We start from the raw sequence: 16690 nt of genomic DNA, 5'->3' as shown, positions 1-16690 counted from the left end.
AGACAAAGTATGGAGTGGAAACACATCAACCCACCTGTCAAGAAAAAATTCAATACCCAAGGATCAACAGGAAAAGTCTTTCTGGCGGTGTTTTGGGATGCTGAAGGTCCAGTTTTTTGTGTTTATCTCGAAGATCCGTGTACAATGAACAGCCAATACTACTCTGATTTGCTTCTAGACAGCCATGAGAGAGAGATGCTGTGGATCTCAAGAAGAGGTTTGATTCTCCAGCAAGACAACGCACGTACTGATATTGGTCAACTAACCCTTGATACCATCGACAAAATGGGCTAGGAAGTACTGCCTCATCCCCCTTACTGTCCTGATTTAGCACGTAGTGACTTCCATTTGTTTGGTGCACTGAAGGCGGCAATACGTGCGAAGAGGTTCCAGGACAACGAGGCCGTGAAAAAGTTTGTGGGAAATTGGTTCAAATATCAAGATAAAGAGTTCTTTGCAGCCGGAATAAAAAAGCTTGTAGCCCGTTGGAACAAGTCCATAAATGTTCAAGTGGAAAGTATTGTTTTGTAAAAATAAACTCTTTTTTTCTCCAGACCAATTTGTCTCTTTAATTATTGAATGACCCTCATAACATTTGTAGGATACGTTTTTGAAATTCTGAAAGCATGTGGGGTATCTGCAGTGCGCGAAGTGTTACATACAACTTGTAAAGAAACCAGAATGTAGTTGTACGAGTCTGAGCGCGTGAACGGGAAGCAGTGCTTGAGAAGGGAGTTTGCAGAGAAAAAATTAAATTTTTGAGATTTGCCAGCGACATGGTACAATGGGCTTTCAAGAAATAATGCAGCACTTTTTTTGTCTCGGCTAATTTCCAATGATAAAAATGTTGCATTTGTTGTGGGACATCATGGACTAATTCCTCTTGAGCCCCTACCGCTATATGTAGCTCTCAAAATGGAGCCTGCGCTCCACGCAGAGAGACGTCATTGCGTTTCTTTTCGCGGAAACTCAGAGCATCGCAGATGATCATAGGCACTTACAGAGTATCTACGGAGACTTGCCAATGAACAAAGGCGCGGTCAGTTGTTGGGCGAGGCGTCTGTCATCATCCCAAGGACGTCGTGCAAACCTGTAAACCTGTCCGGTCTCCCTCGTGCCGGCCGTCCGCACGAAGCTGTGATTCCTGCAATGTTGGATGATGATGATGATGATGATGTTTGGTTTGTTGGGCACTCAACTGCGCGGTGATCATCGCCCGTACAAAGCCCCAGTTCTTACACAGTCCAATTTTTCTGCACAATCCAATGTAGCCAGTCACGAATGATGATGAGGAAATAACGAGAACAACACAAACATTCATACCCGGGCAGAGAAAATCCCCCATCTCGCCAGGAGTCGAACCCGGGACCCCGTGATCCAGATGCAGCAGCACTAGCCACTGGACCACGACTGAAGACTGCAGACTGCAACTTTGGAACGGGAGGACACACTCATTGGTCGGCAGATGATGGTTGTTCGCTATGCAAAAATCTACTGGCCTCTGTTTTGATCTCAACCGAGGGTGAATCTTCCCACACGTCGGTCAGGGGCCTGAAGGTGGCATAGTAAAACGCTGAAACTGGTTGCCAAAGAGAAGCTTACTAAACTTCATAGGACTGTTATTCCTCATCCACCCTACAGCCTGGATCTCGCACCTTCCGACTTCGATGTGTTTGGCCCAATGAAGGATGCACTTCGCGGGAAGCAAAACGTGGATGATGGGGAGGTTACTGATGCAGCAAGACGTTGGCGCCGACCTCGACCAATAGAGTCATTCCACTCGGGCATAAAGGTCCTCCCAGTTAGGCGGTGTAAAGTCGTCGTATTGAATGGACGTTACATTGAAAAATAGTGTTTTGGAGAATAAAGAATGGGAAATAACATGGCGTATTGGGATCCTGAATGTAACCAACCTGCTTTCGGGAAAGAATGTGTTGCACTAGCTATTGAACGCCCCTCTTATTTCTGTCAGAGATGGCGAAGGACTTCGAAGAGCAACTCAATGGAACGTACATGACCGAAACTAAATGGAGACTGTAAAGTCTGGAACCGCGTGACCGCTACAGTCGCAGGTTCGAATCCTGCCTCGGGCATGGATGTGTGTGATGTCCTTAGGTTAGTTAGGTTTAAGTAGTTCTACGTTCTAGGGGACTGATGACCTCAGATGTAAAGCCTCATAGTGCTCAGAGCCATTTTGAAGACTGTAAAATTACGTCAGACGACTCAGAGGGAATCAGAGTAGGAAATGAGCCAATAAAAATAGTAGATGCTTCTTGTTATTTTGGCAGGAAGCTAACTGACATTGGCCACAGTAGACCCCATATAAAATTCAGATTGTCAATAGTAAGAAAAACAAATCTGGGAAAGAGAAGTTTGTTGTTAGCACCGAACATAAATTTAAATGCTATGAAGTTTTTTTCTGAAAGTATTTGCCTGCAGTGTAATCTTACACAAAAGTGAAACATGGCCGATAGACAGTGCATACAAGAAAAGAATATTAGCTTTTGAAATGTGATGCTGTAGGAGAATGCCGAAGACTAGATGGGTAATTATGACAGGTAGTCGGATTGGGATTAAAAGGAATTATAACATGACTTGAGCAAAAGAATGGATCGGTTGACAGGACACATTCCGAGAGATCTAGAAATCGTTAGTTTGGTAACGGATGGTAGTGGAGGTAGTAAAAAATGCAGAAGAAGACAAAGAATTGACTAGAGTAAGCAGGTTCAAATCGATCTAGTCTGAAGTAGTTATTCAGAAATGAAAAGCTTGAGCAGAAGAGGCTAGGATGGATAACTGCATCAGACCAGTCTTCGGACTGAAGACCACAACAGCAATGCACAGGATTCGTATTCTGGAGAAGATGGGTTCATTATCTTGATTCATTTTCTCTGTGGTTTTACTAAATCACCAACGCCAGATACCAAGATAGTTCTTTTGAAAAAAGTCACGGTCCTCGTTGAAATACTTTTTCTTCTTTTGCCTGCAAATACAGTTCGAAATATTTCAATAACCTGTATCATTCTTGGTAGCCTTTATCGGTGACATAATTGAGTAGATTCCAAAGCCAGAGTCAGTTAGCATGAAAGTTTGCTGGTTATAATACCGCGTCATGTTGTAAACAACTATCACCAACGAAACCAACGTTTCGGCCACGGCTACGGCCTTCAACTGTATCTACTACGGTTTCATTAGTGATAGTTATTTACAATGTGACGTGCTACCGTACTCAGAAAACTTTCACGTTTATTCGTGATATTTGATATTATTTTATTTTTTCATCCTAAATTCTTAGAGTTTTCTCAAGTTTCATTTGAAGAGGGTCAGAGATGGTCACCTTGTTTGACACTTTTTATTTATATCGAAAGTTCTCTGTACATCTTTATGCAATCTTATTTCTTTTTACCACTCCTCCAACTCATTCCATTTCCTGCAACGCTATCTCCTCTCCTTATACCATCTTTTGCCCGTGCTATCAGTCCACCTCTGTCCACTCTCCTCTTTAAAATTGAGGACTGTTTTAAAACAGACACTATTTCCAAAATTTTACAGCAGAGGCATTTTTAGTTGTACTGTTTTAGTTATACTCAGTACCGATAACTCAAAAAATTTAAAGAATATAATACTGGTCGTCTATGCAGGAATAACTGAAATTCGTCACTAACAAGCTTTATTGAAAAAAGTTAAAAATTACAAATTTTTACAAAACTAAAAATATCCACTTTTTATGCAAGTTTCTTGTGTAGCTACTTTATTAAGCTAGGTATTATAAATATACATTCTAAGCATTTAAATTCTAAGTGCTTTTATGTATATTACATTTTCTAAATACTATCAAATAAGAACTTAACAACGTATTAGTAAATTTATATTTTTTCTTGTAAGCTAAATTATGAAGAGAAATTTTTCACAATAATAAAATCTGTTTCTCGGATCTTAAACCTGTTATGAAAATCTTAGTGATGCGTTTAAATGACAACTAAAGCAATAATACATATTTTATTATAATAACTGTATGAAATCCAAACCACTAGTGAAACAAAGTTCTGTTTAATGTAAAGATTCTTCATAATACAAAATTTTGTTTGTAGTGTCATTATCATTCCTTATGCTACTTTAAATAGAACTTTTTACTTTCCTCTAAATCCTTTTCAAAATAGGACGTCAACTTCTTCACGTCATTACCCTTATTTTTGCTGACGTGATTCACTGACGGAAATTGAGATGCTTCAAACATTATTGAAGCACTTCTCTTTCCACGTTTTAGAACCTCAACGTCTGTTGGTGAACCAAAGTAAGTATTTTGAAAAAGGCATTGTCTTAGGTTTTACACACTGCAGCACTCTTGCCTCATATGTCGTAAAAGGATGTTTGGCTTTCGTTATACGTTTCGAGATTGATTTCATATTGTAACTATAACAGTCTTTACCAGAAACTTTAACCCACCCAAACTTTCCCAAAATGACCACAAATGGCCGAAATGGCGTCCAATTGAGAGATTTGCTCCAGGTCCTGCCCTGGTGCCACACAACATATTTTCTCTCTAAATATGTTTCGTGCTTTCTTAGTTGTTTTTCTGTACGGCCAAAAACTCTGTCAGGAGTAAATAGATATGCCCACGTATCAGGACACAATGCTAAATTCCTTTAAAAACATTTGAGCTTTCAGTGTAGCTCATACCAAGTGCCATCACTGTGGAGTTTTAATCTGAGATTTTCTGCACCTTCTTTCATTAGATCATGCGCTAAGGGATTTAAATAGTCTCTCACAGCAGATGTAATTTCATTTGTCCCACCATGCTGAGACAATCTGAAGTCATGCGTAGTTAACTACTTTGTGTGCTTTCTTTTGTGAATATTTTAAGATCGTACAGGTATATAACCAGGCCAGTCTGGAGAAAAATACTTATCCAGTAAACAGTTTGGGTAAACGTTGATTCTGCTGGTTCAAAACAAACTGTCACAGTATCCTTCTTATTTTCATTTGAAATACTGAAATATCTGACGCTGGCAAGGCAACCAGTATTGCTCCATTATAATACGCAAAACGAAATCCGTTTATTGCACGTAACCTGTGGTCATCTAGCGAGTAGCAACGCGAGCTGAAATTAATGTTCGACTACATGAAATTAAAAATAAAAAGAAGCACGAGGTGATTACAAATACCACACAAACTATGTTAGGTATTTGCCCAGGTGCTAACGCAATATTTTAGCAGTAGATATGAAAACTTCCTCAAAGAATAATTTTCTCGTTATTCCTGTTATTTGATGGTCTCCTGTAAATTAATGAACAGAAAGCCAGACGCCACAGAACGGGAATTGAAGGTCTTTGTAATTGACAATCGAAGAACGAATGGAAAGGTTTTAATTAACATATGAAAAGATAAATGAAAATAAAAAAGTTATTATAATGTTGGTTGACGAATCAGGGACAAAATTGAGAAAACTACGTTTTATGAGATACCCGAGGCTGCAGTAAACATTTCAGGTTGCGCTATGGCAGGGATGAGGAGGCGAGTGGTTGTAGGAGAGGAGCGGCTGTGGGGGAGGGTGAGAGGAGGGAGAGGTTCAAATGGTTCAAATGGCTCTGAGCACTATGGGACTTAACATCTGTGGTCATCAGTCCCCTAGACTTAGAACTACTTAAACCTAACTAACCTCAGGACATCACACAAATACATACCCGAGGTAGGATTCGAACCTGCGACCGTAGCAGCAGCGCGGTTCCGGAGGGAGAGGTATAGTCTTTCAAGAAGATGTAGCCATGTGCATGAAATTAATGCACAGAGATATAATTTATCCCTTGCACAAACAGTTCAGACCTCCTTGGCTACTTTCTAGAGATGTTCATGTTCTTAATTTTGCTGATAGTGGATGTCCTATTGATCGTGACCTGGAAGAGATAAGGTATCTCCTTCCCGCTGCCGTTACTCAACACAACAAAAAACTCTATTTATGAGAGAAAGACAAGTAAAAAGATATTATTCGTGCCTTTATCAATGAGAACGTAGTTGAAACTGACCTACTGGAACTATGTTATTCATATTAAAGTTGGAGTGGATGGTGCATTAATAGGATGTAACACCAGTGCGAGGCAGTTGTGAGGGTTGATTTAAGATATCGGAAAGTCTTAAAACAAGAAAATGATTTAGACATGGATGTTCTATGTCAGCACCCTTATTTATGTTGTATTTAGAAGTTGGTCTTGATTACTGGAATAGACAGTGCAGAAGTTCTGGAGTGACAGTACAGCATAAAAGGTTACATTTATTACTGTTTGACGACGATCAAGTACTTATGGCTCTGGATGAAGACGATGCCATGTATCAAACGAGAAAATTGAGTAATACTCATAAGCACTGGGGACTGGGAGTGAATGTGGTTAAAACAGAATATTTTGTTGTTGGAAACGGGCAAGGCGAGGATTTGGATTTTGAGTTTGGCCGGTTAAGAAACGTGAAAATTTGTAAATATCTCGGTTCACTAATCTACAAGACTGGACAGTGCGATGTGGACATTTCCCACATGAAACGTCGAACGATGGTGGCTATTAGGTCATTAAATGGTATCTGTACATGTCCAGACGAATAAAGACAGTAGTGCTACATGCTGTGATTTAAAGCATTCTGACGTATGACTCTGAGTGCTGGACACAGAAGCGGGGAAATAGAGGCTGTCGAAATGGACGGGCTACGGCGGAACATGAGAGCAACCCGTTTGGATAGACTGAGCAGTGAGTATGTAAGAATGGAGATTGATGCTGTGGAACCAGTGACAGATACGACTGATGCTCGAACACTGAGGTGGTATGGACACGTCCGATGGATAGAAGAACAACAATGGACGCAGTGTTTGCTCATCTGGTTTCCGCCAGGGACAAGGAGTCGAGGGAGGCCGTGGGCAACGTGGAGGAGGACCACAGCCAAAGCCATGGAAAGCAAAGGTCTATCGGAACAAGACTGGCAGGACATAAGTATGAGGCATCTGAAAACACGCAACAGCTGACAAGTCGAAACGCCTGCTAAAGTAGAAAAATGAAGTATATTTACATAAGTACCTAGCTGTGGGAAAAGAATGCCTTGAAATTAAATGAACTATATACTGATGCACGCGCGCACACAATATACAGGGTGTCCCAGCTATCTTGTCCACCCAAAATATCTCTGGAACAATAACAACTATTGGAAAACGACTTTTACCGGTATCAATGTACGGCTGGGGCCCATGAATGAACATATTTGGAAACATTCTAAAACGAAAGCATATGTGTTTTTTAACACAAACTTATGTTTTTTTTAAATGGACCTCCTATATTTTTTCTTCAGCAATCCATAGCGAAGTTGACGCTTGAAACACCCGACATGCGCTGCTAGCGCACGTCCTGAGGCTCAGGCGTGAACCCCATGCTGCCCGTAATCGCGATGTGACTGACATGTGTAATCACACCTCCATACTTATCAAGAGGTCCGAAACGAATAATACGGTCTGCTGCCATCAATGGTTTCCCTCTTGCACGTTTTACGTATCTACGTACACAATATGAACCAGTACCGATCGGTGTACACCCGTCAGGTTGTCTTATTTATCCTGCAAACCCAAAATAAGGTTTATCTAATGCGTTATATGACCCATTCTGCCTGTCGCGCAGGGCCTGGCTCTACCTAGTCAAGTGTCCAACGTAGTTCCCACTACTGCCACAGTTACCACTTCGCCTTGTTTTATGATTTGCGACCCATGCAAACTCCTGTACTTCACCACCCTACGAGCATCCCATTTGTTGTTGCTTTGGCGTGCAGTACACCGCTGGCCAGTGTAGTCGTTCATCAGAGTAATCTAGTGACGGCACGGAGGTAGTACACATTGTGAATAAACGTTGTGTTGTGGAACTTATACTGTACAGTATAATGTACACACATGAAGATATGGTAGAAATGATGCTGATCTATGGAGAATGTACGGTGACGGGAAATACGTTATGAGATTGCTTGTTTGTTGATAGTGCTGTTAGCGAACATTATGATTATTAAGTTAATATGTCTGTTTTCTACCCTACTCTACATACCTGTACTGTACCCTGTTGTAGGTGGACGAAATGCTGTTCAGGCAGAACGACTGTACAGAAGACGATTCCCTGACAAGCCATCGCCTTCGCGCCGGATGTTTGGTCGTCTCACATCTAGTCTACGTGAAACGGGAAGCTTAAATCCAAGACCTCGACATCGTCCTAGAACACGCACAGATGAAAAAAAAAATAGTTCAAATGGCTCTGAGCACTATGGGACTCAACATCTTAGGTCATAAGTCCCCTAGAACTTAGAACTACTTAAACCTAACTAACCTAAGGACATCACACACACCCATGCCCGAGGCGGGATTCGAACCCGCGACCGTAGCAGTCCCGCGGCTCCGGACTGCAGCGCCAGAACCGCTAGACCACCGCGGCCGGCGCACAGATGAACGTGCTGAAGTTGCTGTTCTCGCTACCATGGCTGTGAATCCTGAAATCAGTACACGTCAAATTGAACGTGAAGTTGGTGTGTCGAAATCAAGTGCACAGCGTATTCTTAAACGTCATAAATTTCATCCTTACCATGTTCATTTACACCAGGATCTTCATGGAAATGACTTCCGCAATAGGGTAACATTTTGTCGGTGGGCTCAGCAAAAACTTCTGACTAATCCACATTTTTTTGCAGATGTTCTCTTTACCGACGAGGCATCATTCTCCAACAAAGGAATTGTCAATATGAGGAATATGCATTATTGGTCCGCAGACAATCCAAAATGGCTCCGTCAGGTAGAGCATCATCGTCAGTGGAAAGTTAATGTTTGGTGTGGGATTATTGGAGATACCATTATCGGACCTTTCTTTATAAGTGGCATCCAAAATGGCAGACAATACTCCAGATTTATACGACACAATCTTCCTGTTCTCTTGGACACCGCACCTCTGAACCGGAGAATGGTCATGTGGTATCAGCATGACGGATGCCCTGCACATAACGCCTTACGAGCACGACGACTTCTGAACCGTAAGTTCCCTGGTAGGTGAATTGGACGAGGTGGCCCAGTTAGGTGGCCTGCCCGATCTCCGGACCTTACACCGCTGGATTATTTTCTTTGGGGAGCAGTGAAGGATGCTGTTTACCAACATGAACCAACAACACCAGAGGACATGAAGCAACGCGTTATTGATGCTTGTACAGCCATCAAAGAGGAAACAGTAGCACGAAGTAGGGCATCCTTCATCCGCAGAGTGACCCTATGTATGCAAGCCAATTGGCATCACTTTGAGCATGAGATGTGAACACTATGTTTAGTATGTAGTGCTGGTATCACAGTGGAAGTTTCTACAAAGGGCCATTTTACCCAGTAATGTTAAGAAACATTTGTTTGCAACACTTTGTCATTTAACACATTAGATAAACATAACATTGATAATTATGTGATAATAAAACTAATTAGTTAAACATGTTGACATTCATCTTCTATGTCCTACCTGAACTTCCCAAATTAAAACATTTTTACCTAAACAACGGTAAAACTTTTAGTTCACTTGCTCGTTTCACTAAAACCATCAACATGAATTTTACTATTGCGAGTGAATGATTAACTGTCACTTGCGCTAGATCTACGGTAAAGTAAAGTTTTAACGTTGAGCGGCATTACCTTTTTAGTAACGGATTGACGATAAGCGAAGTTAACTTTGTGACTAACGTTGCGGTACACAGATATGTTACAGAACCGCATCACCCCTAGTCTATGGGATAAATATCTGCTGGAATGTACGACGTTAATGCAGGATGGCAGCAGACCGTATTATTCGTTTCGGACCTCTTGATAAGTATGGAAGTGTGATTACGCATGTCAATCACATCGCGATTACGGGCAGCATGGGGTTCACACCTGAGCCTCAGGACGTGCGCTAGCAGCGCATGTCGGGTGTTTTCGAGCGTCAACTTCGCATCTTAATATCTCGGGATGTAATGGGAATATTGCGATGCAATCAACGCCATTGTGTATGTGCTTTGTCATGCTATGGATTGCTGAAGACAAAATATAGGAGGTCCATTTAAAAAAACATAAGTTTGTGTTAAAAAACACATATGCTTTCGTTTTAGAATGTTTCCAAATATGTACATTCATGGGCCCCAGCCCCACATTGATACCGGTGAAAGTCGTTTTCCAATAGCTGTTATTTTTCCAGAGATATTTTGGGTGGACAAGATAGCTGGGACACCATATGCACACACACACACACACACATATATATATATATATATATATATATATATATATATATATATATATGGTGTTACAAAAAGGTACGGCCAAACTTTTAGGAAACATTCCTCACACACAAAGAAAGAAAATATGTTATGTGGACATGTGTCCGGAAACGCTTACTTTCCATGTTAGAGCTCATTTTATTACTTCTCTTCAAATCACATTAATCATGGAATGGAAACACACAGCAACAGAACGTACCAGCGTGACTTCAAACACTTTGTTACAGGAAATGTTCAAAATGTCCTCCGTTAGCGAGGATACATGCATCCACCCTCCGTCGCATGGAATCGCTCATGCGATGATGCAGCCCTTGCGAATGGCGTGTTGTGTCACAGCCGTCCACAATACGAACACGAAGAGTCTCTACATTTGGTACCGGTCTAGCGTAGACAAGAGCTTTCAAATGCCCCCATAAATGAAAGTCAAGAGGGTTGAGGTCAGGAGAGCGTGGAGGCCATGGAATTGGTCCGCCTCTACCAATCCATCGGTCACCGAATCTGTTGTTGAGAAGCGTACGAACACTTCGACTGAAATGTGCAGGAGCTCCATCGTGCATGAACCACATGTTGTGTCGTACTTGTAAACGCACATGTTCTAGCAGCACAGGTAGAGTATCCCGTATGAAATCATGATAACGTGCTCCATTGAGCGTAGGTGGACGACGAAACTAAAATGAGCTCTAACATGGAAATTAAGTGTTTCCGGACACATGTCCACATAACATATTTTCTTTATTTGTGTGTGAGGAATGGTGCCTGAAAGTTTGGCCGTACCTTTTTGTAACACTCTGTATATTACAAAACCTAGAACCAACAGCTTTGCTACTGTTAGTCACCCCAAGCAGTAGTGTAAAGAATGGAGTATACAGCAAGGCAAAGTTATGATGAGAAGGTCGCACCTCACGGAAAAAGTGCTCGTATGTAGGCGCGGCGGTATCGATGCAGACTGACTGAGAGCGACTGAGTAACTGTAAACAATGAGACAGTGGCGACTTTATAGTTTCTTCTTTCAAATTTGTTGAGCGGCTTGTCCACCACCTACCTCAGGCTGCAAACTGAAGCAAGGGTAAGCTGAAAGTACCACCCCCACTGTTACCTTAGCCAAGCGAAAGCAAAGTATGTCACGAAGTTGCCAAGACGTGGTCACGTTTTGCCGAAAGCAGCGGGCGCACATTATGTGATGCATCCTTGGCATTTGGCTTTCAGGAATCCTGGTATCCCTCTGCATAACGGCACCAATTGGTGCCCCTTTTATTGCACCAAGACTTTTGAAGCAGCTTTCCTGCCCTTGTTGGCAACAGTACTACTAATTTGAATAAATGCTATAGACTTCACACTTAATGGGACAGAAGTGGAAGTGGGGGACAGCTAATTATTTCACTACAACGAATTCGTTATACACCACCCACTCATTCGTCCAAATGACAGTAACTTACTAATTCGTACATTTGCGTTATGTCTGTCTAAACAGAGGGGACGGCAGTTGCTGCCTCTTGGGCCCTGGTCTCGTCCAGCAGTTACTGACGTTGTGAACTAACTTATTCGACATCAGCACAGAAAAATGAATTCCTGCCACAAACTGTAACGGGAACATTTGAGACTTACAGAATTCACAACATACGCAAGAGAATAACGAAATTACAGAAAGAAATTTACGTTGGCATGACAATTTCAAGACACTGTTGAAAATATAGGTCAAACACTGGTTGGATAGTCATAAAAGTACAGGAGAAAAAACAAATCTTTTTATTCCTAAAAGTGCTGATATTGTTTCTAATGCTCCAAACATATTTCAGGCATGTTGTGAACGGCTTCATGTTAGTGCTACAACTGGGAAGCTGCTGTGTCTACGTGGTGTTCATCAGCACCAACATAAAGGACGTAAGTACATGTCAATGCCTTGTTTAATATTGGATGCTGTAAAATAAGAAAATAGTAATAGATGATGCCTTAATCGCGTCCGCTGGCCGTTCTGCCCATATTTAGAGCACGAACAAGAGCTCTTTCATCACTGATGATCGAAGTGTAATAGTTAAGCCAAAGAGAGAAGCACCGCTAGGTATACACTGTGGAATACATTTTCGCAAAATTCAGCAATAAGCTGTCTTTGGAGGAGCATGTCCTTTACTCCAAATACATAGGTTTTCTGCCGGCCGCGGTGGCCGTGCGGTTCTAGGCGCTTCAGTCCGGAACCGCGTGACTACTACGGTCGCAGGTTCGAATCCTGCCTCGGGCATGGATGTGTGTGATGTGCTTAGGTTAGTTAGGTTTAAGTAGTTCTAAGTTCTAGGGGACTTATGACCTCAGATGTTAAGTCCCATAGTGCTCAGAGCCATTTGAACATACGTTTTCTCTTACTCTGTCCCATAAAAAAGGTGCAGCACGTTTTAATATTGTACACCAAATCTCTAAAAAAGTGGAAATGTCGAATATTTTGAAGCATCATTTTTTTAAAATTAATTGCTGCATTCAAAAGTAAATTCCAGTGTGCTAGAAATGTTAACTGTCTAAATAGCGTGCACAGTCAGTTCTAACCAGAGGAACTGAGATAAGGACTATAAATGCTCAACTCATCCAAAAGTAAGAAAATACCGACGAACAACGGAGAGAAGCTTGTTCGGAATAAAGTATCTGTAATGAATAGCTAAAGTAATTGTTTGGTATGAGGAATCTGAAACTGTGATACCTGGTCAGTATAGTCGGAAGAACAGACGGATTAATGACTTTTCTGCTTGATCACTTCTGATAATAATCTGGACTACTATAATGTCATTAAAACCTGATAGTGATACAGAAGGGGAGCCTTTGGATGTGCGTGATCACTGCATGTACATCACTGCCAACGAGATGGCCCAAGACGTCTCACATGGACCACACAACACAGCTAGCTATCTGCTCTTCGTAAATGGTGCAGCACACATCAACCACAGTCCGATATTGGTATCGCCTGTTTTATATTCACTGCTCAGCCAGTTAGAGCTCTAGATGACAGATATTTTTCATTGTCGCTATTCATAGACGCTCACCATAATTATCGGGACACCCAATGGACTGGTACGTGGTACCTCGACAGTGCCTTTCCACAATCCTCGGAGTGAATCGATCACTTCGTGAGTTCCTTTACTATGCTGAGAAACTATTTCTGTATGTCCAATAAATGCCTACTGATGATCAGATCAGGTATTTAGCAAGACGTGACTGGTTGCCTAAACTTCAAGATTGGACTGTGTGATATCAATATACGAGCGTGTTCCAGGTTTGGACTTGTTTAGCCCGGCTGTGGCTGTGATACTGGACATGCACGTCTGCCACTTCCGTTTGCGGTCAGTGGTGTAACTGCTGAATGGACTACCTACTATGACCAACTTTCCATGAATTACCTGTTGTTCAATTCCATCCACATCTGCCAGGCACTTTATTGTGAACAGCAGAGTAATCACGTAGATGTAGACGTCTCGCCGCAAACATGTTATTAAGGATATGTATAATCTCTATATAAAATATTATCTCTAACACTAAGATTCTCCCTGTTCTGATAATTTCTTTATAACTAGATAGGCAGGATTTCAGTTGTAATCCATACAAATTTTACGAAAGGAGAACCACATTTTAAAATTTATTCCATTCCACTTTGTCTGCCTGGTACAACAACCGTTCTGAATTATGGAAAATTGAAAACCAATCTGGATTACGAAGTTACTCAATTCAAATAACGAGTTTGGCTCTTCTGGGGCAACATCAAATTGTCGACGAAACAATAAAACAATCCACTAAAAACAAATACAGCGAGAGGCATGGTCCTATCCTGCGCGGCTACGTGACGAAATAAACAACAACGTATATTAAACTTACGCAAAAGTAACTGGATACGAGGGTGAGTCAAATGAAAACCTTAAATTTGTAACAACAAATCGAAATTTCGCGCCGTTATCCTGTAAGTTAGTTAGCGTGCTACAAACAGCGTCCAGAATGGCCTGTAGGTGGCAGCATAGTGGAGATGCACACATACCGTCGCAGTATCAGTATAAAGATGGCCACCCCACTTGCGACTTGCACCAGGGAAGAACAGCGTTCTGTTATTCGGTTTTTGCGTAGTGAAGGCGTGAAACCTATTGAAATTCATCGACGAATGAAGGTTCACTACGGTGATGCATATTTGTCACAGAAGCAAGTCTGCGAATGGAGTAGGAAGTTCGCAAATGGTGTGATTTCAGTGGAAGATGCTCCTCGTCCAGGTCAGGCACAACGAGTTGTGACTCTACAGAACACTGCAGCAGTTGAAGCCATTGTGAAGGAAAACCGCCGAGTGACACTGAATGTCATTGTAGCATGTTTACAGATTAGTCATGGTGCAGCACACCACATTGTGCATGATATCCTCCAGTTTCACAAAGTGTCTGCTGGTTCAAATGGCTCTGAGCACTATGGGACTCAACATCTGAGGTCATCAGTCCCCTAGAACTTAGAACTACTTAAACCTAACTAACCTAAGGACGTCACACACAGCCATGCCCGAGACAGGATTCGAACCTGCGACCGTAGCGGTCACGCGGTTCCAAACTGAAGCGCCTGGGACCGCACGGCCACACCGGCGCGCAAAGTGTCTGCAAGACGGGTGCCACGGCAACTGACTCCTGAAATGAGAGAACGACGTGTTGATGCTTGTGAAGAACTTCTTCGGCGCTTTGAACGACAAGATGATGGCTTCCTTGCAAGAATCGTTACTGCTGTCGAAAACTGGGGTCACTTTCACCAATCGGAAACGAAGAGAGCGAGCAAGGAATGGCGCCATTCCTCATCACCAAAACCAAAGAAGTTTCGAACAAATCCATCAGCAGGGAAGGTTATGCTGACTCTCTTTTGGGACGAAAAAGTGTCATTTTGGAGCATTACACGCCTAGAGGTACCACTGTCATCAGTGCATCATACACAGATCCTGCAGTCAAATCAAAACGACGTGGATTGCTGTCAGGAGGTGTCCTTTTGCAGCATGACAATGCAAGGCCCCACACTGCCCATACAACAGTTGCAACAATCACAGACCTGCATTTTGAGTGTCTTCCTCATCCATTGTACTCACCAGACCTTGCTCCAAGTGATTTCCATAAGTATGGACCACTCAAAGACGCAATGGGACGAAAGATGAAGAGGTACGCCACGCGGCGCATAAGTGGTTGCGCGGATTACCAAAAGAATTTTTTTCTAAAGGAATTTATGCACTTTGTAAGCGCTGAAGGACTTGCATTGAGCGTGGGGCAGATTATATTGAAAAGCGATACAGCTTTGTACCACTTCTACACAATAAATAATATTTAAAAAAATATTTAAGATTTTCATTTGACTCACCCTCGTATAAAACCCATCCGTCATAAAGTCATAAGGAATGACAGGTGGATGAGAGGTGGGCCTAACTGAAAGAAAAAAATTACAATAAACCATCTCGTGCATGAAGGAGACGGGAAATTTTAAAAAAGTTTCTAAAAACCCTATCATACCTTAAGCACACCAGCTGACACCGCCATAGCAACACAGCGTAGCACGACGCTTACAAAAGTTCAAACACAGTGTCAGTTGTTCAGCGTAACTAATCTCTGGGTGCGAGATGCACTGGATAGTGCACCTCCGAGCTACTGCACCTCCTGGACTCTGCACGTCTGACCACGGCAAGGGCGCGCCACTATCGCGGTAAACCGTCGCCGCCGGCGTCAAGTAACGTGGGAAAGTACGTTCTATAAACAGGAGTCTCTGATAGAACACCGCATGTTGTAATAGCTTGTGGAAGAGCCACAGTGCAGCAAATCGTCGGACTCTCGAAGTGTAGAAAAGTAACGTGGGAAAGTACGTTCTATAAACAGGAGTCTCTGATAGAACATCGCATGTTGTAATAGCTTGTGGAAGAGCCACAGTGCAGCAAATCGTCGGACTCTCCAAGTGCAGAAAAAGTTTGAAACTACAAAGTTTGTTGGAAGTAACTAAGTGTTCTCGTTATCCAATACCGGATGACTACAGTTTGGGTAATTTGAGCTCCATTTTAAACAACATCTAGTTTTTCACGCATCTCGCTGTTTATGTCCGAACTATGAATTATCCGGTGACATAATTTTGCAGTTACGTTCAGTGCTACATGCGAGTAGTCTCTGCAAAATATGAAGCGAATACTGTTAGTAGTAGTAAGAATAAATTTTAAAATCATGCCTGATGCTGAAGTTTTACTTCATGAACATCTAAAATATATTAAGAGATGAACTTCCTTCCATTTATCATTTCGTCGGGAGTTTAAGCGAGAAAACTCTGGGAAAAGTTTGTCGGAAGTCTCCGGGTGCTCCCATTCTCAAAATCTGGGTGATTTGCGCGCAGTGAGAGAATGCTTTCTCAAGACATGGACACAAGTTCTAACTCT

The 16690-nt window shown here is 42.1% G+C and overlaps 1 protein-coding gene across 2 annotated transcripts in view; it reads left to right on the top strand.

Moving 5' to 3' along the window:
- LOC126259856 (proton-coupled amino acid transporter-like protein CG1139) overlaps nucleotides 1-16690 on the top strand; it is a 100437-nt gene that overhangs the window by 35074 nt on the left and 48673 nt on the right. For both annotated transcript variants that reach the window (XM_049956913.1, XM_049956912.1), the window contains one exon: nucleotides 12087-12171. In XM_049956913.1, coding sequence (XP_049812870.1) covers nucleotides 12087-12171 — 85 coding nt within the window. The remainder of the gene's footprint in view (nucleotides 1-12086; nucleotides 12172-16690) is intronic.

Source organism: Schistocerca nitens, chromosome 5 (assembly GCF_023898315.1).
Source record: "Schistocerca nitens isolate TAMUIC-IGC-003100 chromosome 5, iqSchNite1.1, whole genome shotgun sequence".
In the NCBI taxonomy this organism is placed as follows: domain Eukaryota; kingdom Metazoa; phylum Arthropoda; class Insecta; order Orthoptera; family Acrididae; genus Schistocerca; species Schistocerca nitens.
This window is presented reverse-complemented; position numbering and strand designations above follow the sequence as displayed.